The 25,765-nt window shown below is 37.7% G+C and overlaps 1 protein-coding gene across 1 annotated transcript; it reads left to right on the forward strand.

The window, feature by feature from the left end:
• The first annotated feature begins 10,034 nt into the window (after window positions 1–10,034).
• On the forward strand, window positions 10,035–19,969 carry LOC145988296 (uncharacterized). The gene is made up of 5 exons (XM_083123162.1): window positions 10,035–10,114; window positions 15,381–15,427; window positions 17,100–17,321; window positions 18,606–18,793; window positions 19,840–19,969. The coding sequence occupies exons 1-4, from the start codon at window positions 10,088–10,090 to the stop codon at window positions 18,787–18,789; spliced, it is 480 nt and encodes a 159-aa protein (XP_082979288.1). The 5' UTR covers window positions 10,035–10,087; the 3' UTR covers window positions 18,790–18,793; window positions 19,840–19,969.
• Window positions 19,970–25,765: the final 5,796 nt, after the last annotated feature.

Genomic DNA, 25,765 nt, shown 5'->3' on the forward strand with positions numbered 1-25,765 from the left:
AAGTTTCGAAAAATTAATTTATAATAGGATAATAAAGTATGCAGAAGATAAAAAGATACTCATAAAGCAACAAAATGGGTTTGTGAAATCGAAAACAACAAAAAATGCCATTTTTTATGTAATTGATAATATTCTTTCCGACATAAACAAAATGCATTCTGTTGTTGGATTTTTTTTGTGATTTATCAAAAGCGTTTGACTGTGTGAATCATCACTTGCTACTAGAGAAATTAAAATACTACGGAATCCGCGGTCTATCAAACAAATTAATAGAATCCTATTTATCGAATAGAAAACAGATCGTTGCAATAAATAGTTTATCCAATAATGGGAAGCAAACAACATATTACTCCGAATTGAACGATGTGGTTATTGGAATCCCCCAAGGATCGATACTAGGACCGCTATTGTTTATATTGTTCATAAATGACCTTCCAGCAAATGTTGAAACAGCCCAAGTTACTCTTTTCGCCGATGATACTACGGCTTTAGTATATTCTGTTAACGATGTAACTTTAATTTAAAAAAAAAAACCGGAAAAAGCTCTTACTGAACTATAAAGTTTGTTTTCAGCAAACAAACTTTCTATTAACAACGAAAAAGTAATATAATAAAATTTGGTGTATCTAGAGCCAAAAACTCTTCTATTAAGCAAGATAATTTCACAGTAGGACATGCCGTTATAACAGCTACTAACAATACAAAATTTCTTGGAATATTTATAGATGAGTGTCTAAACTGGAAAGTTGCTTATTTAAACTTCGCTAAAATTTACCTATTGAGACTTCAGTAAAACGCCCGATAACTCAGAAAATGGTCATTTTAATGGAAAACTACATTATGAGCATTTAGCGATTTTCGACTGAACATTTAAATCAATCAAAACGATTTATTTCACGTTACAATATCATAAACTTTATCTTGATTTGCAGTAAATTTGAGATATTCGCATTTGCCGACCTCCAGGATATAATAAGCTCGCATTAGAATTAATTTGCAGCACTCAACTTTTCAAAGAACAATGTCTCGCATTTTAATAAACTACCCTTCATAATGCTGATGCAAGGGCTGGACTCTCCAATGTGTCGTATCTGTAATGTCATTTTAAGTGTTCGGCATATTCTTGTTGAATGTATACTCGGTGGCGGCACATAGTGGTTCGGATCCCACTTTAAACTGTAGGTCCAGTCCCGATTAGCGTTATTGTGCATAAAGTGGACTTAAAAACACCAAATCAAACAACCAACCAAATCTTATTGAATGTGCCGATATTGCCTTCCTCAGGCAAACTTTTCACCATTCCAACTGTTTGCCATCTTTGCTGGGAGATGGCGACAGTGTTTTAACAAATGTTTTTAGCGTTTTATGAAGAACTCATCTCTTCCACTGTCTATGAAGAAGTTATTAGTTTATTTTTACTTTTTAATGTGTGGTGTTTGTTTTGTTCAGGTCCCTTTACAACATTGTAGTTTTAACCTATCTCAAGGGCCTTCTTACACCATTTGTTTTAAACTTTTAGGTAAGAATTTTAGATAAGGGATAAGGTACAAAATGACCATAAGTGCCGACCGATTTATAATCAATCAATCAAATGCTATCCTGATGATGTCACAATTACAGGAAAAGGAAATCTATATTTGAACAATACTTTGAAGATGTTGGGAAAATTTACATAACGTCGAAGATAAAACAAGAAGAATGCGCGCCAATTCTTTAAAATTAAGTAGATTACTAGCGTATAGCTTTAAGTAACGAGGTTGTGCCTTTACAGTAAAATAGTCAATTTTAGAGTGTCTTTAGCCTAAAAATATAAAGGCCTTAACGGATTATCTAGGGATGATATCGTTTTTTCATAACTGCATTCCAAACATCTTACTGATTCCATACTTGTATGCGTTATTGAAAAAAATTATGTGTACAGGGTGGTGCAAAAGTAGGTTAACAGTAAATCATTATGTAAATCCATGGGCGTAATGTCTGCAGATCGTGGGGGCCACTGAATGCCACCTCTCAATGTAAAATACAGAAAATAATACAAAAGAAATACAAAAGAAAGACTGCCAACCTACTTGGCACCACCCAGTACAAGGAAGAGTTTCAGATTCCAAGAATCCATAGAGAAAAGCTGAGATATTACCTTCCTTTGATCCTGGTAAGGATATAGTGTTGGTTGTTGATGAAAGTCCATAGGAACTTAATTGCATAACCCTATGAATGTTCTACAAGTATTTATGCGGAAAGTATTTTGAAACACACACAGTTTCATTGTTTGTAAAGAATGTTCGCGTATTTGGTAAATAATGCTTAATGAAGTTGTCAGAATGTTACAGATTACTGCGATGGATCCCGTTGTTGGCTCAGTATAATATATACAAAATAGTATATATAGTGAGAGTGGGAGTAGCAGATTTCCTATGTCGACATCCACGTACGGGAGGGGAGGGGGTGTCAGGGTCGCCTGTTCACCCCTTAATGTATTCTCAACAAATAGAAACTACAAATAAAATAATTAAAATATTATCCCTGTTAAGAAAATAAGGATGATAAAGTAATGTTAATGGTATAAGATTGATTCCTTTTGCAACCTCAAAGAATTTAATTGTGAAAAGTACCACATTTAAACATAAAGATATCCATAAATATACCTGGTCTTCTCCAGATGGTAAAACTCATAATCAGATAGATCATATTCTCTTTGATAAGACAAGGCATACTAGTATAATTGACGTTCGTACACATAGAGGTGCTGACTGTGCCAGTGACCATTATTTAGTAATTGCTAAATTAAGAGAAAGACTCACAGTGATAAATCATAAGCAACAAAATCTAAAAGTTCTAAAATATAATACAGGAAAATTTGCTGATGAAAGAATTAAGAAAGATTAACAATTTAAACTTTCAAATAGATTTGATGTCTTGCAGGACTTAAAGAAAGTATAGGATACCATAAACCAAGAAAAAGTAAGCCATGGTTTGATAATGAATGTCATAATCTAATGGAAATAAGAAATCAGGCTAGACTAAGGTGGTTAAATAACTCTGATGATACAAATCTAAGCAATTATAATACAATAAAGCGAGAAGTTAACCGCACGTTTAGAAGTAAAAAAAGAGATCACCTGAAAAGCAAAATTAAAGAAATTGAAACAAACAGCAAAAACAAAAATATCAGAGATTTATATAAAGGTGTATATGAATTTAGAAAGGGGTGGCAACCTAAAGTAAACTTGATAAAAGATAAAGATGGTGATTTTCTAGCTGACCCAAGTGATATTCTAAATAGATGGAAGAACTACTTTAATGAACTCTTAAATGTCCATGTAGGAGATAAATCAGAAGTAAATGAAGTTCACACAGCAGAACCTTTAGTTCCAGAACCTAACTTGACTGAAGTTAAAGGTGCTATTAAAATGCTAAAGAATAACAAAGCACCTGGCATTGATTTAATACCAGCTGAGTTAATTAGATATGGTGGAAATTCATTAATATGTCAAATTCATAAATTAATTTGTTTAATATGGAATAAAGAAGAATTCCCTCAACAGTGGAAAGAATCCATAATTGTTCCTGTGTTTAAAAAAGGTGATAAAATGAACTGCAATAATTACCGTGAAATTTCTCTACTCTCAACAACATATAAAATATTATCTAACATTATTTTAACAAGACTAACCCCATATGCTAATGAAATTATAGGTGATTATCAATGTGGATTTAAACGTAACAGATCAACTACAGATCAAATTTTTCACATCAGACACTTGAGAAAAAGTGGGAATATAATCAAAATGTCCATCAGCTATTCATTGATTTCAAAAAAGCGTATGATTCGGTCGAAAGAGATAAATTATATAATATATTAGTCGAGTTTGGAATACCTAAGAAGTTTGTTAGTATGATAAAAGTATGCACCAGTGAAACAGAATGTAAAATTCGTGTGGGTATTAATGTATCTGACAAATTTACAATTCATGATGGGTTAAAACTAGGAGATGGATTATCTCCATTGCTCTTTAATTTTGCCTTAGAATATGCTGTAAGGAAGGTAAAAGAAACTAAAGAAGGACTAGAATTTAATGGTATGACTCAGTTGTTAGCATATGCAGATGATGTAGACTTATTAGGGGATGATATAAATACAATCAAGAATAATGCTAAAATATTTTTCAAAACTGCTAAAGAGATAGGTTTGGAAGTTAACAAAGAGAAAACAAAATATATGCGTACAGGCCGAAACCAAGTGTTAGGTAATAATCAAAATCTAATTATTGATAACAACTCATTTGAACCAGTTTCCAAATTCAAATACTTAGGAGTAATATTAACAAGTGAAATTATATTAAAGATGAAATAAAAAGTAGGCTTAATTCAGGAAATGCATGTTACTTCTCTCTTCATAAACTTTTGTCTTCTCGTTTAATATCTAAGAAACTAAAAGTTAAAATATACAAAACAGTAATTTTGCCAGTAGTATTATATTGGTGTGAAACTTGGTCCCTTACATTGAAAGAGGAACATAAATTGAGAGTACTTGAAAATAAGATCCTTAGGAAAATATTTGGACCTAAAAGGGATGAGGAGACAGGTGAGTGGAGAAGGTTACATAATTTAGAACTACATAATTTGTATTCATGTCCAGATATTATTAGAATGATTAAATCAAGAAGACTTAGGTGGGAAGGGCCATGTGGCACGAATGGGAGAGGAAAGAGGAGTTTGCAGGATTCTTGTTGGGAAACTGATGGTAAGAGACCTGTAGTAAGGCCAAGACGAAGATGGAGGAAAGGAAATCGGTACGGATGGAAAAGAGTATATAGATCTTGCTCAGGATAGGGACAGATGGAAGGTCTGTGTTGCTGCAGCCATGAACCTTCAGGTTTATGGAGGCTAGAGAGTTAGTTAGTTACTTTAAGAAAATAAGGAATTTTGTTTAATTTAAGATGCCCTGCCCTCTCTCTTTTTAATATGTGATCACTTAGTGAAGATGTTTTTCGCTTTATAAATCTCAGAGAGCTCCTGCACGAATCGGCCAGCACTTACTTATCCCTCTCCTGAGCACAGCCTCAATTTATAATGCAGCCTTCTTCAACTCACAAGGCGTATTTCTTTATTTACAAGAAGATTGCAGTAGTGATCGAAACCGCACCCACAAGAAAAATAAATACAAAACGATTTATGGAGGAGCTCTCCGCAATTTACAAAAATGATAATAAATATCGGCAAATAGTAATTATGCTGTTATTTAATTTATTTAATTAGAGCGTTCAGCTGATATTACCTGCAAGGATAGAATCTTGAATTTGACATTTGTTAAAGTTGGTTATTCTGTACAATATTGACTTTGAATTGTTTGGTCAAAATGATAGGAAAACCTGTGCTAAAGTGATGACGAATACTCAGACTATAATGTTAAAGTTTTATCTTCATATAACTAACAGTTTCTCTGAGTGACAAAAGTGATATGATGTAAGACAATTAGGGGTACATAAGTATTATACGGACTACCTTATTTGTCTAGGTGGTAGACCAGCAACAGCTGAACCTCGCCCAGCAATAAAGTTAATTCAATTCAATTCAAAAATGATATTCCCCTCGTAAACATGAGTCATTTATCGTACCGCGCAAACCCCCCGCTTTTTCTCAAGGTCAAGCGTTCAATTGAATACTTTTTTTAGTTTTCTAGAACGAAAAGAATTACTGCCGGGGTTAGGTTAGGTTAGGAGAACAGCTCGTCATCATCTGGAATCGTATTTGGCGGAATACATGTGGCGATCGGCGGTGGCTGCGTCGGGTGTCGACGTTTTCAACGAGCTACTCGGTGATATAACTGACTTTTGGAAATCACAATTAACAATATGCTAATTGTATGATCTATATCTTGTAAACTTTCAAATACAGTGTTCCTATTATGCCCATAAGTGTTACTTTTGCTTTCCCAGAAAACAGACTGTCTGAAATGAGGATCCCAAGGAATCGGAAAATTCCATTGGATGTTGAGCCTGTATTATTACAGGCTATTACAGAGGCAACGAAAAAAGGTAAATTGCTGAAGCAATAGAATTGATTAATACTGAGTTTCCAATTGGCTAAGGATAATCAGAAGACAGTTTTGGCGCATTCTTATGATAAATACAAATGAAGGATGTTTGAATTGTGGGAAAAGAACTGTAGTCACTGCACTGTGTAGAAAGAAAGAAGAGTTACAAATATTACATGCAGTGCATGTTGGCTCTTAAACAATGAAGTATTTGGCAAGATAAGTGGTATGGTGGCTTCATATTGAGGCAGTATGTAATAATTGTAAGCAATGCTGCAGTTACCAAATAAGTGCATCCAAAAATTCGTACATTGCATTGAAACCCATTGAAATTCCATTTGCACGTGTACGTACGTTAGAGTTATGTGGTGAAAAACATGTATTGTTCATCAATAGTTCCTCGCAGTGACAAGAGGGGCAAGGGAGCAGTTGGCCCACTTTTTTTGCAACCCCTCGCATCAATGCTAAGCCTTGTCTACCAGGAAAATGTAAGCTTCGTTGCACCTATAATTTTGTCATCCAATTGGGGCCACTGCTTCCTCCAGGTGGATAGAAGTTGTGCCATGCTACATCTACCATTGTAATCAAGACCATTAATACGTAAAGAAATGATGTGTAATTTTCTAATGAACAGCAGTCATAATGACCAACCTTTCAAAAGCAATTAGTTTACATGGTTTTGTAAAAAAATTAGAAGAAACATCTTAAGTAAAAGTATTAAGTTGATGTATTCTCCACCCAGAGCAATGCAGAACCTTGGGTGCAAGCAGTGAAAGGCATGCTGAGGAAGAAAGATGCAGAAAGAGTTAAAGAGAGAATAGACTGGAAGTTTCCCACGTTCTTCATTGGAAAAAAAGACACACAAGAATAGGCCCAAATCATTTTTCAACCTTTTAATTTTGATAAAATTATAGAACTTCCAAAATCCGCCTTCCAATTGCTTACAATGGATCACATGACTTTCGGTGATGCATCTAGCGGTGGAATTAGTCCCTACGAATATTCGCTATAAACAATACGTTTCGAAGAAAACTTCTTTGTTCTTAAGTTTAGTATCATAATTCAAACATAGTGGAGTTCACAATGCAGATTACCTGCATTAAGTGATAAATGTTTACTTTCAAATTGTGCAAGAGAAATATCTAGTTCAAGATAGAAAGATGCAGTATGGTGTTGTTTTGAAGTGACTAATGTCTATTTAATTAATAGTCCATCCATTTGTAAATAGTTGGTATGAGAATTTTTCTAATAACAAAAGCAAAGGAAATGAGAGATAGAAAAGAGAGAAACGAGGGCGACTGAGCCAATAAGAAGAAATTGGAGAGACATAAAAGTGAGGAAAAAGAAACGTGCAAAACACAGAAAGAAAGGGAGACAATGTGAGAAAAAAAGTGTGTGTGTGTTTGAGAGAGAGAGAGAGAGAGAGAGAGAGAGAGAGAGCAGAGAAATGGAAAAATAGAGGGGAGAGGAAGGGAGAGGGGGAAAATGAAAGAACAGAAAGAAGGCGCGGAAATTTAAAAATTAAAATAGCCAGAATGAAAGAGCGGAAAAATTGGCAAAGAAAGAGAGAGAGAGAGAGAAAGAGGGAAAAATTGGAGAAAGGAAAAAGAAGGAATGGAAAAATCGAGAGAGGAAGTAGAGCGGAAAATTGAGAAAGAGGGAGAGAAACAAAGAGCGGAAAATTGAAAAAAAAGAGTTAAAAAAGAAACAAAGGAAAGGAAAAGAGGAAGTAGAGTGAAAGAGTGGACGAATCACATTACCACCGAACCGGAGCCCACTAGAAAATATACGTATCTTCCACCCTTGAGCGGATACAAAGGAAGTTCGTTGGACTGACACGGCAACCACACCTCACAGTCACACCTCTCGACAGGAAAACTGAACATGCATAGTGGCATGGCAATGAGATGAAGCAACTGTGGAAGCAGAAAACAGTAATTGTTCTAATCATGGAGCTGTGTCTAAGACTCAAAACCTCTTTCGGATACTCGGCGTCCGTTTGGAACACCTGCTACATCGTCAGAGTTGAATAATTGTGGAATTGAATTGTTATTTTAAGTCTTTACGTACAGAAACGCTACAGTTTAAAGTGGGATCCGAACCACTATGTAATGTGCCTCCACCTAGTATCGAACCCGGGACCCCTTTATTACAAGAGGATGACGGTACCACTACACCATCGGAGAGGACACACTATGTCAGAGGATTCCTAACCCAGTAGACCTCACACCAAGAGACAACAGTAGCATATCGACTGCCTGAAAACTATCTGATTTCCTGTGTTACACCGAAATGAAATGATGTATGCTTCCCTTTATATTACATGACATTGGTCGCGTTCCAAAATTCACATGTATTTAACGCATTAAACAAGTTATGACAGTTGGCCGGTTGTGAAGATTAAGAAACTCCGAAAGTCGATTTTCGTTCGATCCGTTAAGTTCTTTCCGACAAGAAACGCACGAAGTGTATACAGGTTTGTTCCGTGAAAATCGCCTTAGACAACGCGTGTGAGGTTGCTGCAAATTCCACGAGATCTGAAAACCAAAATTTGGGAAGAGAGCGATATGAGGCAACATGCACAAGATGATTATGTCTTAACTGTTCTTAAAATGTAGCTAAAATGAGCAAGGACGTCTAGGAAAGAATGTACTTACGACAAGTGTGGTCTGCCGCTCAGAGGGAGATTTATCCACACACTCAACAACCCCTAACACCCCATCAAAGATTCCTCAACACCCTCCTAAAATTTTTCAAGAATGCCCAATGTATGGTAATTTTTGCTCGAAATTTACCCTTTCACCCCTTGAATATGGACTTACACACCCTAAATGGAAAATTTTGTACGAACCCCTATCCCGCTGGACACCATGTGGAAATATTCCATAAACGCAACTCATGGTTTCGACTTGTGTGTTCGGAAAGCTAGTGAAATAACTGGATCACAAGGTCACAATTTAAAATTCGTTATTAGGTAGGCGTCCATCGTATATTGATTAAAAATCAACATTGAGTCTATCGTAGTTTGCCTCACACCAGGGCTGATGTATCGGTATCGGCCGATACCTGTGATAACCGATTCTTTCAATCGGTTGGATTTTGTTTACCGATCCCGGCCGATACTTCTCCAGCGTATTGGTCTTTTGCTTGGGCCGAAAAAATGCCACGCGACATTCTTGCGGAGTCTAATTATCCTGCAAATTATGCAAAATTTGAGTTAATTTGCACAAATATGTTGCGGGAAAACTGTATTTTGTTTTTACACATTTCAATATTCTGATTTAATTCTTGAATTTTTCGAAGGAAAAACTGATAAATTGATACTTATAATTCGAAAGGATTACTCACCCATAACAGTGGCGGCGTTTAGGGGGGTATTTGTCCCCCAGCCCACTTTTGCCATTTAATCGGTATCGGTCGAAATAGGGATAGTATCGGTTCGAAGTGATATCGACTCAGCCCTATTTTATGGTCTATTTTAGAAACTGTAGTTCCTACATTAGCTGTTATAGATACCAAAATACTCAAAGTTGTCTGAAAATCTCAGGTCTTGTTATCACTTACGGCCAATTAACAGCATATACAATTATTCCCACACTAAAACAAAAGAAACAGAAGAAAGACAATAACATTTTAAAGACAGCCCATCCATCCACACGCGAACAACAATGTCAGCACCTCAACAGCACCAAATTACATTAATCTGAAACAATAACATGAAAGTACATCAATTAAAACAACACATAATTACACAGCGATAAGATGTTATCCGCCAGTCAGGCAGACCCGGATATCTTCGAAGAGAGTAATTAAGAATGTTATCGGGTTGGAAAGGTCATATGCATACAATTGACGAAGAGAAAAGTTTGGAGAAAAGCACCGGCTACTTTCTAATTAAATGATGCCCCGTTAGGAGATCACGTGTTGTAATTCGAGTTTAATTTCTTCTTGCAGTGCCGAAAGGATAACATCTTATTGTTTATATAGGCTGTTTCGTGAGGCGATGGGCGTAGAGTCGTGTGTGTGTAGGTGGAGTGAACGGTTTCCAGAATGGCTGTAGGTCCGACTGTGCTCTTGGTAATGTTTTTTCCGTTTGTTGTCATTCTTGATGATTGCTGATGTGTAGTATTATTGGGAATCCTTTCGTTTCTTACTGGTTTGTTATTTAGCCTCGCTTTTCTGTCACTTTTAGCCAATTGCGACGATGAGTGATGATATGATGAAATTGATGATAAGATATTTGGGCTCATACTTCCACATCCCGTCATATACCTGCACGGCTTCTTGCAATGTGCAAGGTTAGATTTCCCTTGTTACTTAAACACATAAAACATGTTCAATAGAATCATACTGAAAGTGCCTTTCACGGTCGAGTCTTCCGCGGAGCGTCGGCTATTGCACCGGGCAGCGAGAGCGCGTCTGCCGGCAAACTGGCTGCAACATCCGCGTAAATGGAACCGTTAGCTATGTAATGAAATAAGCTCGTACAATTACACGGACAGTTAAAATTAAAATGAACACGTACCTTGTTACAAGAGGTGTTGGAAATTATGTCCTCCGGCACCCACACATTTACGGCATATTTTTAAGAAATTTTCAGTAGCACACGTAGGTCCTCTTCCGAAATTTCTTCAAATTCCCTAATGATATTTCCTTTCAATTCATCTAATGTGTGCCTTGAGGTTTAATAGTTTGGTAGCTCGCCATGCAGACGTCATGCAAATGTCTGTTTCTTGTGCACCAGAGGGTTTTTTGAAAAGTGTGTTCCAATCGTGCTCTAAGGTCGTCTAGTTTCTCCCCAGTAAGCACACGCCGTTTCCCCTTCGCTTCTCATCAAGAAAATACCCTGTTTCCCTAAATATAAGCATAAGTTCTCGAACAGTTTCAGCTGTATTTGTCCTTTCCTCCCAAGAATATTAAAAATTCAATTCGCGATATAAATTATGATCTGATCAAAATCAGTACTTGGTCAGCTACTCATGGGCTACTAATTAATCCTTCGCAAACCCAAACTATTATTATAGGTTCACAAAAAATGCTTTCCGCGTTTGAAATTTCGTCCCTCCCGCCCATAATAGTCTTAGGGAAAGCTATTAAATTAAGTAAAACAGCCAAAAATCTGGGCGTAATGTTTAATCAGCATCTCTCATGGTCACATCACGTAAATTTAACTAGTAAAAGAGCCTTCGCTGCATTACACGCTCTTGTTCGGCTTAAACATTTTCTACCCGTTAGCATTAAAATCAAACTGGTGAAAGCACTTGTTTTTCCACACTTCGACTACTGCGATTCTGTCTATTCCGAACTACCAGATGATCTCGCTCAACGTCTTCAACGAGTACAAAACACCTGCGTCCGCTTTATTTTCGATCTGAAATATAGGGACTATTTATCAGTTTACTTTACAAAGCTAAATTGGCTCAAATTAATTGATCGGCGAAAGGTACACAACCTCACCCTTCTCTATAGGGCAATCAGGTCAAAGGAACCGGCTTATCTCTCGAGCAGATTCTCAATGCTTTCCGAATCGCACAGCCTTGATATCAGATCGCGAGGGAGAACTCAACTACTCATCCCCTTTCATAACTCAAATTTTTTATTCAAAATCTTTCACCGTTTCTACTTCTCGTCTTTGGAACTCACTGCCCCTCGAAATCCGGAACTCATCTTCAGCATATGTCTTTAAGACACAATTAAAATATTTTTTATTGGGTACAAATAGTTAGCACATTATATTTTAGTGATAAATTGAATACAGTTAAGAGTAGAAAAACACTGAAAACCCTTATTCACCTTAATATTTCAAATCCCTGACTACTGTCATGAATATGTGATTGTGTGTGTGTGTGTGTGTGTATGTTTTGTTGTATGCTCGTGAGTATAGGTTAGGTTTTTATTCCCGTATGTATTTTCTTCTTATCCTTTTTTTGTAATTTTTTTATATTTGTAATGGTTTAAATGTTGTTTTATAATTTTCATATGATCAAATTTCGATGTAAACATGGTTAACCCTAGAAAACTACCGTGTTCCAATATTACAGCATAACTACCGCTACGTAAATTTTACGTACATGAAGAAATCTATTTTTAAAACAACCTCTACATCATGAAAACAAATTTCTATTCATTGTGAACATTATTTTTTTTTCCTTATATTGGAATTTTTTTCTTCATTTTAAAATGTATAAGCATGGTTTTATTAAACATAGAATATTTTAAGAGAAGGTCTTGGTTGACAAGCCCGTTCGTACATTAAGAATGAAGGCGAAAAGTTCGAACAATAAAAAGCAAACAATAATAATATTCATAACGCTGTAAATAAGGAACAAATGTAAGTCTTACAAGAAAATAGTGCATGCTCCTAAACTTTTGTTTTCAAAATGTATCTATCCAAATTGAATTTACAAATGTCAAAATTACGCGGAAGATACTTCTCGTTTTACACAGCTACGTAAATTGACGTACAGTGCACAACATAACAAACGAAATCAAGATGATTAGCGCTTGCACCCTCCTTAACACAGTGCTGCCTTATGTCTGACAGACAACTTGCGGCACTGCTATGCAGAGGGGTGAGTGGGTGCGAGGTGGGAGGTAGGGGATGGATTTGAGCGCAAAGGATACGTAAATTTTACGTACGGTAGTGTTCCACAAATTGGCTTCCCACAGGAGCAGTACATAGTTGTCATCCTCCTTTTCTTGTAGTTGCAGAATCTGCAATACTTTCGGTTCTCTTGTGACGTGGCTGCTACTGTACTTGTCTCTTCCTTCCCCAGTACCTTCAAAATTGACTTTCTTAACTCCTGTGACAGTCCCGTATTTATTAGCCTTTGCTCCTGCCAGATCTTGGTCAAGTTCTCATGGAGGTGAAGCATGAACTGAATTCGTGTGAATGGTCTCTTTTCTGAGTTGCCCTGATTGTTGTAGAAGTTGTGAGTGTGAATAATGTATCCATTGATCGCTGCGATGTTCATCATATTATAGAAAAATGAGATATTATAGAAAAATTCACGCAAATGTTACTTGAATAAAAATGGCGTTATTACTACATGCACGTCAATATTACGTGCAAGAGTTTTCTTCTGTTACTATCGCTACGTATTATTGACGTGCAGAGTCCCACATAACGCACAAACTAAAGACGTTCACTGCTTCCGCCCTCCTTACCACAGTGCTGCCACGCACCTGACAGAATGCCCGAGGAATACCATAGGTGGAGGGGGAGGTAGGGGAGGGAATTGAGCGCGAAGCATACGTAAATTTTACGTACGGTAGTGTTCTAGGGTTAAGTGGTAGAAAAGGCTACAAAGCCTTAACTTCGTCATGATAAGCAAGACTTAATAAATAAAGAAATAAATAAACATTGTGTCTGTGTGGAACAGGAACATCTGGGAATTCTGCTGCCAAACGCCTTTTGACTTCCCTACAATAATTCGTAATGACGTAAGAGTCGTATATAAAATTTCCTTGTTTGAAATTGTAAGCATAACGTGGCATAGTTAGACTGCAGAAAAGCACCAGTGACACGTAAACTAAAACAAAACAATCTAAGACACTTGTAAACACCTTAACACTTCACAAAGTGCACATTGGACACCAGCTACTGAAGCACTGACGCGTCCAGTGCCAAGGTCAGCGTACAGCTGTGGGTCTAAATACCGGCAGACGCCCTCCCACTGCCAGGTGTGTTGGCAGCCGCTTCACGGAAGACTCGACAGTGAAAGGCACCGTAGAAGTTTTGCATAAAAAAGACAGTAGGGACATTACCGCACTGAGACACAAGAATAAAGTCAGTATTAAATGAGAAAAATCATTAAAAATAATCTAAGAAGAAACAGAAAATCAACACATCTTGCAATGAGTTTAAATAGAAAATACACAACCTGGAATGTAAGAAAAAGATGCCAGGTTAAGATAAGACTGACTTGCTGGGTGAGAGGGTGACGCAAGTGTGGAGGAAGGAGGCCCGCCTCAAATGTATGTATGCATTATTTATAGCCACGTTTATGCAGTCGGTAGGACGTTTGACATCCAGGCAGGAGACACGTTCAATTCCTGGGTCATTCCGTTGATATACCTATCTGTATAAAGTGGCTCTGGAGCACATGTAGCCTCCAATCAATGTGCAACTGGAGGGGTGATGAATGTGGCCGAAGTGGGATTCTATCACACAGAACTCGAAAGGTTCATGCACTTTTAAAGCATGAATTGACAGAGTTAAATGTGTATTTTTAATCTTTATCTTATATTTTGTTATGTTTGAGAAGCTCGTGGCTGTTCTTCCCAATTGATGCATTTAGTGCATCACACGAAACAGAATCTGATAAAACTATCCATTATGCATTTCTGTGTGTATTTTAACACATCAAAAAGTGCATCATTTGCAGTTTATGCACGATAATGTATTGTTGGAGTCAACATTGTGTGTCAATGGACACGTTTTGGGTCCTGTGTGAAGCAAATCATCTCCACTATGGACAGGATATGCGGGCCATTTTCAGAAAACAAAAACAGGGTGGTATTTCAAGGAGTTGAGGAATTTTCACCTACGGTTGATAATTTTTGGAACAGAACTGTAGACCTATATACAAATTACATTATATAGTCTACCGATGCATGTTACTTTTCTCTTCATAAACTTTTGTCTTCTCGTTTAATATCTAAGAAACTAAAAGTTAAAAATATACAAAACAGTAATTTTGCCTCTAATATTATATGGATGCTAAACTTTGTCCCTTACATTGAAAGAGGAACATAAATTGAGAGTATTTGAAAATAAGATCCTTAGGAAAATATTTGGGCCTAAATGGGATGAGGAGACAGGTGAATGGAGGAGGTCACATAATTTAGAACTACATAATTTGTATTCATGTCCAGATATTATTAGAACTATTAAATGAAGAAGACTTACGTGGGCAGGCTATGTGGCACGAATGGGAGAGGGAAGAAGAGTTTACAGGATTGTTGTTGGGAAACCTGATGGTAAGAGACCAGTAGGAAGACCAAGACGAAGATGCAGGGATAATGTTGAGATGAACGTAAAGGAAATCGGTAGGGATGTAAAAGAGTATATAGATCTTGTTCAGGATAGGGACAGATGGAAGACCTGTGTTGATGCAGCCATGAAGCTTCGGGTTTAAGAAGGCTAGAGAGTTAGTTAGTTAGTTTGTTAGTACAGCATTAGTTAGTTAGTTAGTTCGTTAGCCTACAGATGCCTCAAGAGTAATTACCCCATTGAAAATATTTCAAATACCACAATAAAATGATTTTGACTGTAGCGAATATTAAAATAAATACATGTGTTCACAAATATTAAGGCGGGATCTTTCCTCCTATATTTCAGATCTCATTCTTGGCATCGGCGATGTTCCTGGTTCCGGTTTGTTCTAGGCAAGTAGCAAATGTCATGTATACAATAAATGTTTCTGATCATCTTTCTGGTGCACAATATTCAGTTTCCGTCACTCTCTGTTTCTATCCCCTTCACTTCTTTGTTGTTCTCTTTCTTCTTCTTTCTCTCTCTCTTATTTTTCTCGGTTTCGCTCCCCCTTCTTTCTACCGTTTCTCTCTATTCTTCCTTTATCTCCGTTGTTCTTCCACTTCCTTATATTTCATTCTTTTTTCCTCTGCTCTCTCGGCCTCCCCTATGGGGCAGTGGTAGCGTCATTGCCTTGTAATAAAGGGATCCCTGGTTCGACACCCGGTGGAGGCACAAGTGGTTCGGATCCCACTTTAAATTGTAGGTCCAGTCCCGATTAGCCTTACTGTGCATAAAGTGGACTTAAAACACGAAATCAAAGCAAATCCTCTGCTCTGTTTCTTCGTCTCATTCTATCTCTCTGCGTTTCTGATTATTCTGATGTTCTTGTTTTCCAAATTTTCTTTCGCTTTTCTTCTTCCCCTATTTCTCTCTTTTTCTCCCTATCCATGTATGTGTATTTGATACTTTACGATAATTGATGTTACAAATCCTACGCCTAAGCTATTAGTGCTAAGGTCCACACTGTGTGGGCTAGAGACAACGTCCCTGCTTGAAAGTAACACTATGTTCTTTGTATGGAATAATGTTAATCTTTTCAACTGTATTTTTAATGTAAATCTGGTTATTTCAAAGTCTCTCTTCTAGATCCCTATATTAATCGCGATGATGAGGATGAATGATGCCTGTATAAACTTTATGCCTGAAGCAAACATCTAGATTCGAACACACAACTTTCAGAATCGAAATGCGTCTCCTGTATATTTAACTTAGGGTAAATATTTCTGGGCCGTGCCGGTTCGAAGTTCAAACAACCGAAAATGCTCTATAAATAATAAAACCAGTAAAATATGACCTCTCGCACACACACACATACGTGCAAACTATACAATGTATGTGTGTATAGATCCACCAAGACATTTGAAACCCCTGCCGTGTAGGTAGTGGCGCTAGTGTCGCAAGGCTAAGTTAGAGGGAAGCCTGTAGTTCGCATATTTTCCGAGGTTTCAGAAAGCTTGGTGAATATATATATATATATATATATATATATATATATATATATATATATGATATCTGTGTGTATGTGGGTGTGTGTGAAGTATATTGTGAGAAGTGAGAAAGTGTGAAAGAGAGATGGAGAGAAAGAGAATGATCTTTGGTTCAGCTCGATTAATGGATATCTCATCCAGTAAATTCTGATTCTCCAGTTTTATATTCGTCGCACAGTTGTCAGCATAGTTTCTGAAGAATTCAGAAACTCCGGGTTCCAACACTGTTGAAGGCATATTTTCCCAATTAGCTATACAGTTCATCCTAGTCGTTGCAATTAACCAAATCGGTAGAAAAGCGACGTACATTAACCTAACCGAGGTAGGGGGAAGGTAGACTCACTGAAATGGACTCTGGAAGAGAATCGAACCGTTGACCTTCTGACTTTATAATTATATTAATGCATCCTCTCCCACTTGATTTTATCATGAGCATAACAAAAGTAGAGAGGCGTTTCATGCTGTTAACTATATTATTTGCCTCAATGTAAATTAAAATTTACCACTAAATAACTTCAATTTTTTGTTGTTGCAGAAGAGAAAAGATTCTTATTCATGTGCCGTACGTAGTTCACTTCGTTCACCACAAGAGGTCTCACCTGGTGACGACAGAGGCCCCTGTGGAGGAGAGCAAGGACTACGCGGTGGACGGGGACTACAGCGGGTACAACAGCTACTCCGTAGGGGAGATCGACTACTACGATGGAAAGTCAGGAGACCAAGGAGGCCAGGGTGGAGAAATCGTTCAGGAACAAGGGTAAGAAAAATATTTCGTTCAGTTTTTCGAAAAAGCACGTTAGTTTTTGGAAGCACGATTTTTCTGTTTCGGAAGTTTGAAATTACGTACATTTGGAAATATTACGATACTTTCCGTAAGCTCGTCTTACTTTTTGGTAGAAGCTCGTTCCTCTTCGGAAGTATTTCGTTGGGTTTTGGTGGAAGGTGCCGTACAAGTAAGATTTCCACAGCAACTCAGGATTACTTGTATCCGTAGTCGCACTCAGGACTTCTTCAATAGAGGGTTGGATTAAAATGTTCAAGAAGCATTTCAAATGAAATTATGGGTAGGAAAATATAGTGATATGATAATATTCGCCTATTTTCGTCAGCAAAGCAATTTTTTTGGGTATTTGCCCAGTATACTCCATCCCTTCGGAGCATCTATCCATGTAATACCAGACTAAGCAAGCATTAGTTCAAACTGGCATGGAAACATTTTTTTTCTCTCGTGTGATGGTGAAACATTTCTTATGATAATGCAGATCTACAAAACTTTGTTCAATACTCAGATCATGCAGAAATTGAAATTAGACACAGGTGTAACCGTTTTAAGAGACAACATTTCCTCCACGAGAAATGTACTCACTGGTCCCAGCACTTCAGATGCGTGGCACCAAGTGAGTGAGATGGGCTCTAGCAGACGTGAAATGATCATAGCCTAACCTTCGGTCCACCCTACATGAGAGATTTTCAATGAGATTTGCAGTAAGGAAAGAATTACACACAGAGAAGGGTAAAGACACACACGCACAGATAATAGGAAGAAGGAGGGACAGGAATAAAGATAGAAAGTAATAGAATAATAGAGAGATAGGGAAACAGGAGGATAGAACGAACAAGGAAATGCTAGATAGATACAGTTTCTTTTAGTTTTTGTTTTAAGTCCGTTTCGTGCACCGATAGGCTAAAAGACACTGAACCTACAGTTAAAGTTCAAACTACTGTACCTCCACCGGTTATGGAGCCTTGGACCCGTTGATTACAAGCCGACGACCTTACCAGCACACCATCGAGGAGGCCTATATAAATGCCGAAAAGAAAGGAAGAGAGGAAAATACAGAAGAGCAGACCAAGGAAGAAATATAGAGAGAAAAAAAACAAGTGTGTGAATCTTAATATTCATGTCCACTAAGCAGAACCCAGCTGAACATATTTCGTTCACGATTAGCCACACCCTACTCCAGTCCTTAGACCTGCGCAACAACTGGCTCTACCTTGCATGTAAACAGGTAACAATCGTTTCATTCTCATGTGATTACAGGCAAGCCAACGCAGACACTGACACAAAGAAGCCGCTGGCAGAGACCCACATCCATGAAAATGGCGACAGCGGGTTCGTGTCTGGGTCTCAGGGACTAGATCTCTTCGGGAAACACGAGGACGGATTCTCCGCTCAAGATTTCAGCGAGGACTTCAAGCATTGGAAGGAATCGCACTTCAGGTGACAAGGTAAGTCAATATTTTACCAGTAGCTGCAATATTAGAATATACGTTGTCTCCCTCGTACTCATGTATCTGTCTTGAGATACACGACAATGCATGCTCTTGTTCTGCAGCTCGTACACAATATTAGCTGTTACGGCCAGGGACGATAGCGATCTGTTTCCCTTTCGAGGAAGAATTGACGCTTATACTAGGCAACACTGTACGGTGCGTTGCCACATCGTGCGCAAGAATCAACCGTTCTTGGATCTCGCTCGCTCTGCCTTTTCAATATGTGGCAACATAGTACTTCTGCAATACATCTAATCTCATGACCGCTGGTATGGGGTGGAGTGAATGCTTTTCAATGTGGAAACAGCTATTCTTGGTCCTTGTTCGCTCTGCCTTTCCCATACGTGAATTATCTCAAGTCTCATGGTTTCGCAGCACCTGTCTGAAATAATCTTCCCACTTAATTATATTTGACAATCGCAATGATGTAGCTCAATTATGACGCAAACATTGTGCGATTGTCATTCTTGAAATAGCATTCACAAGTTTAGTGTAATGATGAAAATCTTTGATAAGAAGAAGGATATGTCATTATTACTATCACTGTTGTAAAAATATATTATTATGGGATATATAGTGGAATACATGAAAGCTCATAATTTGATTTCTGGGGTTTATTTATTACAAAATGTACAGATTTTGTATTTATTGCTAATGTTAAACCCAACAGCAACAAATGCCGAAGTTATTTATGTTATTATTTCGATGCAGAATTACAAAAAACAAAAAAATAATAATTTTGATGCCACGCTATGATAGATTCAATAATTAAAACATTACTTAATTTCTCAATTCCACCTGAATTCAGCTGATATGTAAATGGCTTATGCAAGCACACTGGATGTTATAACCATAAAAAACATTAGTGAATTTAATAGAAAATGATATTTATACTTAAAACGCCTAAATCGCAGAGAGAATTCATGTGCATTACATACAGTGATATAGTTGTTAACTGTCACATACTTCACAACCTAATGCAATATTTTCTTATGTTTCAGGAAGTGACGACATGGGTGTGTGCCAAACATCACTATTCATTGTAAGATTCTACTCATTACTGATTCACCCTTTTGTAAATTTTAGCAAATGTAAAGAAAATTTGTTGAATAAATTTTGTTTTTACATCTACGAACTTGAGTCAAAATTCATTTGATTAAATTGATGTAAACGTCAGTTTGTCATGTATATTTGAGAAGAAAAATCAGCGGGTAAGGTTGATTCTGTTCAATTTGAATAGAACTACAGATCTCAATTACGGCGTGGACTTCGGCTTCAGCTTGTGAGGAGTCCGAAAGTTTCCCTCGTCTCCTAGAACTGAGGCCACAATTGTTATTCTAGTATGACACTGCAGGACTCTGTACCATCCAAAGTCACTCTAGAAGTCTAGGTAGTTAGTCGATAGCGTCGGGTTTCGGCCATCCAACTAGCGTACTGGAAATTTTCAAACATTTCCAATAAGCATTTTAATACGTTCAAAAACAGAGAAAGAAAGATAGAAAAAGGAGAGAGAGAGGGGAGGGGGAAGAAATTGAGAGTGGGGAGGAAGGAGATAGGGAGAAAGAATACGCTAGAGACAGATATAGAGCGAAACGGAGAGACAATAAAAGAACTTGAGACACACGGAGAGTACACACAGAGAGAGAAAGAGGGGGTAGGAGAAACAGGATAAAGAATAAAGGAAGCTAGGCAATGGAGTAATACAGAAATAATAAAAGAGTGTGAACGATGATTACCAAAACAAAGTCAACTTGAAACCACATATGTAGTCCGCCCTTGTACCAAAGCAAAGGAAATTCTCTTGAGACGCCACTGGTACCATATTCAATAACAAAAGTTGAACGTAATTTCACCAACAGGGATCTTCCACTCCTGGTAAACCAAAGCTGGTATGTACAGTCACCGGCAATAAAATGGAACACTTAGATCCTGAAATACTGGCTACTCTTCAATGCGTTATGTGTGTTGCCTAAGTCTACGGCTATTGCAAAACTTTGCAATTGAAAAGTTTTATTGAAGTCACTAATTGCCGTGGAGTTAGGCAACACGGAGAGAAGCCAAGTGTCCCATTTATTGCCGGTGACTGTATATCCATGACTGTACTAGAGGAGTGATGACGAAAAAAGAAGATGTACTCACATTCACGGGCGTCCCTGGGCAATAAATGTCCCATTATCCAAGTGGTCAGTTTATCTTCAAGATTAACCCAATAGAAGTCGAAATCGAAGTAAAATAACCACAGAACAGGAATATGTAGCGCTACTACACTTGAGGTGTACAATATATCTGCGTTAGTCGAAACCAGCGACGCAAGTACGCATGCGCGACTGGACGAATCCACAGCCAAAATTGAGGCAACAGAATTGCACACACTTTAGATCCAGGATTGCGCACAAATCTCACTGACCTGTTTTGCGCACAGATTTTGATCGAACATTGCCACTTTGATAGCTTTCAAGTCTGTGCGCAAAACTGTTTTTTCTTTAGACAAGAAGAGAGAGAGAGAGAAATTAGAAATAAAACAGTAAATCATACCAATTCACTCAAACTCAAAATTTAGGTTAGGTTAAGTTAGGTTAGGTTAATGGCTGCAAAAACACGTGTAAGTCCGAACACACACAAACAAACACAACAGAAGTGAGAACGGCTTGAGAACATTTTACATCTGACAACATCGCCTCATTTTTTTGTGCTCAATCCTGTACGTTGTGACAGCTTGTCAACGGCTTATCAGATACCACTGATAAAACCGGAAAAGTGTGCGCCATCCGGCTGTGTCCGTCAAAATAGGGTTAGAACGGAAATCGCCTGGTGCTGAAACAACACTGAATCTTCAGTCACAGTCACGTCGTCGGCATAATACGTTAAGATTTTGTAAATAATAAACATAACAGGTGAACACATACTGATCCGAAATCTACCTACCTCCCCTTTCGTAAGTAGATTCGTCCTCTCAAGCTACCCTCGTTTTCCGCGCTCTACTTCTTAATAACTTATGCTCGTACTCATAGTGCATTAGTACTAAAAATATTGTTAATTTTAAATTAAATTTACATTTGTAAAGATACTGAGTATTGATGTTTGTTCAGTTACTGTATGTTTACAAACTATTCGCCTTAAGGTAATAAATATATGAGATGCCAAGACAGAGGCGCGAACATTAATACTTTATAAATGTAATTATACATAAAGTATGTCCTTCTACGTGAATTTGGGGGGAGAGTGTGCCTTCCCCCGGTGTAGCGTCAAATCATCGCCGACAAAACATCGCCAACAAAACATCGACTGTACAAAACATCGACGGTACAAAACATCGACAGCACAAAACATCGACAGTACAAAACATCGACAGTACAAAACATCGACAGTACAAAACATCGACGGCAAAAACATCGACGGCCAAATCATCGACGCCAAAAACATCGACGGCAAAAACATCGACGGCAAAAACATCGACGGCAAAAACATCGACGGCAAAATCATCGACGGCAAAAACATCGACGCCAAAAACATCGACACCAAAAACATCGACGGCAAAAACATCGACGGCAAAAACATCGACACCAAAAACATCGACGGCAAAAACATCGACATCAAAAACATCGACGGCAAAAACATCGACGGTAAAAACATCGACGGCAAAGACATCGACGGCAAAAACATCGACGGCAAAAACATCGACACCAAAAACATCGACGGCAAAAACATCGACGGCAAAAACATCGACACCAAAAACATCGACGGCAAAAACATCGACGGTAATAACATCGACGGCAAAAACATCGACGGCAAAAACATCGACACCGAAAACATCGACGGCAAAATCATCGACGGCAAAAACATCGACACCAAAAACATCGACGGCAAAAACATCGACGGGAAAATCATTTTTTGACAAAGTTTTCCACACTAAGGAATTCAAATCTAATCCCGAATATTTTGAGATGGCTGCCCTAAATTATAAAGTGAAACGAACAATGCGTAATGAGCGAACTCAAGTTGCCAACTTACAGTGCTACCAATGTACAATGGTCATTGTTGTAAGAACGGCCCGCGAGGTCGAAACACGCCCTCTCAATAAAGACGTTATTATTAGAGCCCGGAAGTTCAAGCATTTATTTTCGTTAAAATAGGCAGGCAAAAAGGCATTTATAATGTGGAAAATAGGCACTAAAAATGAAAAAAGGCAAAATAAACCGAAAAAATGGCACATTTGGAAGTCGCTTACTTTTATATATAATTTCTGGCAACATGTTAAAATCTACATTGGGAAGAGCATTTCAATTTTCTCCGTCTTGATTGCACAAAACTACAAGGTGTTTTTTTAAGTTCTCAACATTCATTGATAGTCGTCTGTCAGAGAGAATGTTTTTCATAATAGAAAATGATCTTTCTACTTCGACAGAAGTTATTGGAGCATACATAGAACAAGCTAATGTAGCTGGACTCATTTTGGTAACAGCATTTTCATCTTTTAGAATATCACAAATTGTTTTCAATTGTTTCAAGTCCTTATTTGCACTCACTACCCGTTTGCACTTTTCCGCAACAGCTGACCCCTTTTCTCCTGGCACTTCCATCATCTGCTGCATATATTCGTCGAAGATTTTTATGGATGCTACAAGAGTCTCACCTCTTTTTTCTAGCTTTGTAATTGTCTCTGGCAATGCACCATAATGTGCAAAAATAAACGACAGTTCATTCTTCAGTTCTGAATAGCACAGAAGATTTTCACTTCACGAATTGAAGCCGCTTCATTTTCTGGACGAGCATCGATCACCTCACTGATTTTTTCAAGTTTGTTAGCATAATATATAGCTGCTGATATCCAGGTTCCCCATCTTGTCAAGACTGGTTGCGGAGGAAAACTAAGCTCAGGCGTAACTTCCTGACATTTTGGGGTTCGAGAGGGAGATTTCAGAAATATCTTTTTTGTGTTCGAAATCAACCTCTCCACTTCAGCAATCATGCACAAGGAAATGTTAACCGAAAGGCAATATCCTAACTCAGCATGAAATACTTTTTTCTCACACTTTTCTCCTTCAGCAATGTTGAAACATGCGTGAGTTCAATATTACTTAAATAAGGCGAAAATTATTCACGTAATAAACGGAAGAAAAATAAATGCCAACATTTTTTTTAAAAAAATGGTCAAATTTCATTGAAAAAGGCAGAAAAAGGCATTATAATTAAAAATAGGCAGTGGGGTCCCAAATAGACAAAATAGGCAAAATGAAAAGGCTTCTAAAACATTCGAAACAACATAAAAAACGTATATCCGGAAAAATTTTATCAATATATGCAGTAAATAAAAAGAGGCATTTTGCCAAACTTCCGGGCTCTAGTTATTATTATTATTATTATTATTGATAAAATTACAAACAATGAGATTGCGCAGTGAACGTGATTGTTTAGTTTCTGGTAACCATTTATCACTTCTCGCCGGCAGCGTTTGTGGTCGGGCGAAAGGAGAAGGAAGGCTCCTCCGTGTGAAAGATGAAAAGACCACCGACTATTGTTATTTCTTGTTTATTAGACGCAGGAGACCGAAAGGACCAAATACAACTTGACTTTTCCGTAGTGACTTTCTTTCGGTTCATGCACTGGTATACAACGTGTGCAAGTAATATAACTGCCCCCTTGCAATATTGTCTTGCCCCCTTCCCCTCCAGACATTTTCCCTGGGTGCCGCACCACGAAACGCCGTCACTGTGTATCGGTACCGCTGTTGTATTTGAATCAAGGGGTCCGAAGTTCGTTCCCCGGTTGAGGATAGTTGCACAGTGGTATGGATTCTTTAAACTATAGGTTCAGTTCCGATTAACCCTTCGTGGGTCACACGAGAAAAAATTACCTTGTTGATCGCTCATGGTGCCAGAGACCGGGCTCTTAATATATGTTAAATTAAAGGTCTAAAACGCCAAATCCTCAATTAATACGATTAAATATAATTTGTTTTTTTGTTATAAATATATTTGCAAACAATTGAGATTGTATAAAACTACAAATTGCATGTTTCAGTTTTAAAAAATAAATATACAGCACAAAATAAATAATAGGCTATTCCAAATACCGAAAATTTCAATGTTACATGTGCACCCATAAAATAATAATAATAATAATCGTTTAAGTCCTCTTTATGCACAGAGAAGTTAATCGGGACTGGACCCACAGTTTAAAATAGGATCTGAACCACCATGTGCTTTCACTGTGTATCGAACCCGGGACCCATTGATTACAAGGTAACACTGTGTTTATTGCAGAGACAATTGGAAAAATTAGTTTCTTTTGCAAATAAAGTAACTGGTGATTGAAAGTATTTTTAAATTTTTCACTGCACTCTTACAAATATTACAGTGATGGGTATCAATGACCATCTGAATCAAACTGTCCATCTAGTGAGTCACTTTCCCTCAGAATATTTGCTCTTATTCCCTTATGTCCACCTTATCAGGAACGGCGTTCCAGGCGGGCTACGGGACTGAAGCCCCACAAAACATCTCTGGCTCCCTTCTCCCCAAGATTATTATTAGGGTGACCAGATATTTGTTGACCAAAAAGAGTATAGTCTATAGCTTGTAGGTGCGCATGCACAAAACATAAAAAGACAACGAAAATAAGGGTGGCTATTTGTTATTGCTTCTATTATAGCCCCTATAAAATAGGCCTACACTCTACAGATTCAAATTACTTATTGGTGTAATGTAATTAGCTACTTACAAATACTTTCTCACCAATGGGCACCGTCATTCATACTTCTGGGATGATTTTGCTTTCTTGAGTATAATCGTCCTCAATTGTGGTCATGTCCACATTAAATTTCAGTTTCATTACTTGTTTGAGTGTTGACACCAGGAGTGTACGTTTTTCCTCTCGCCAATAAGTTTTAATAACACTGAAGAGTTTTCACAATCAACATTCGTACCA

This window comes from Lepisma saccharinum, chromosome 5 (genome assembly GCF_977018435.1).
Source record: "Lepisma saccharinum chromosome 5, izLepSacc3.1, whole genome shotgun sequence".
NCBI lineage: Eukaryota > Metazoa > Arthropoda > Insecta > Zygentoma > Lepismatidae > Lepisma > Lepisma saccharinum.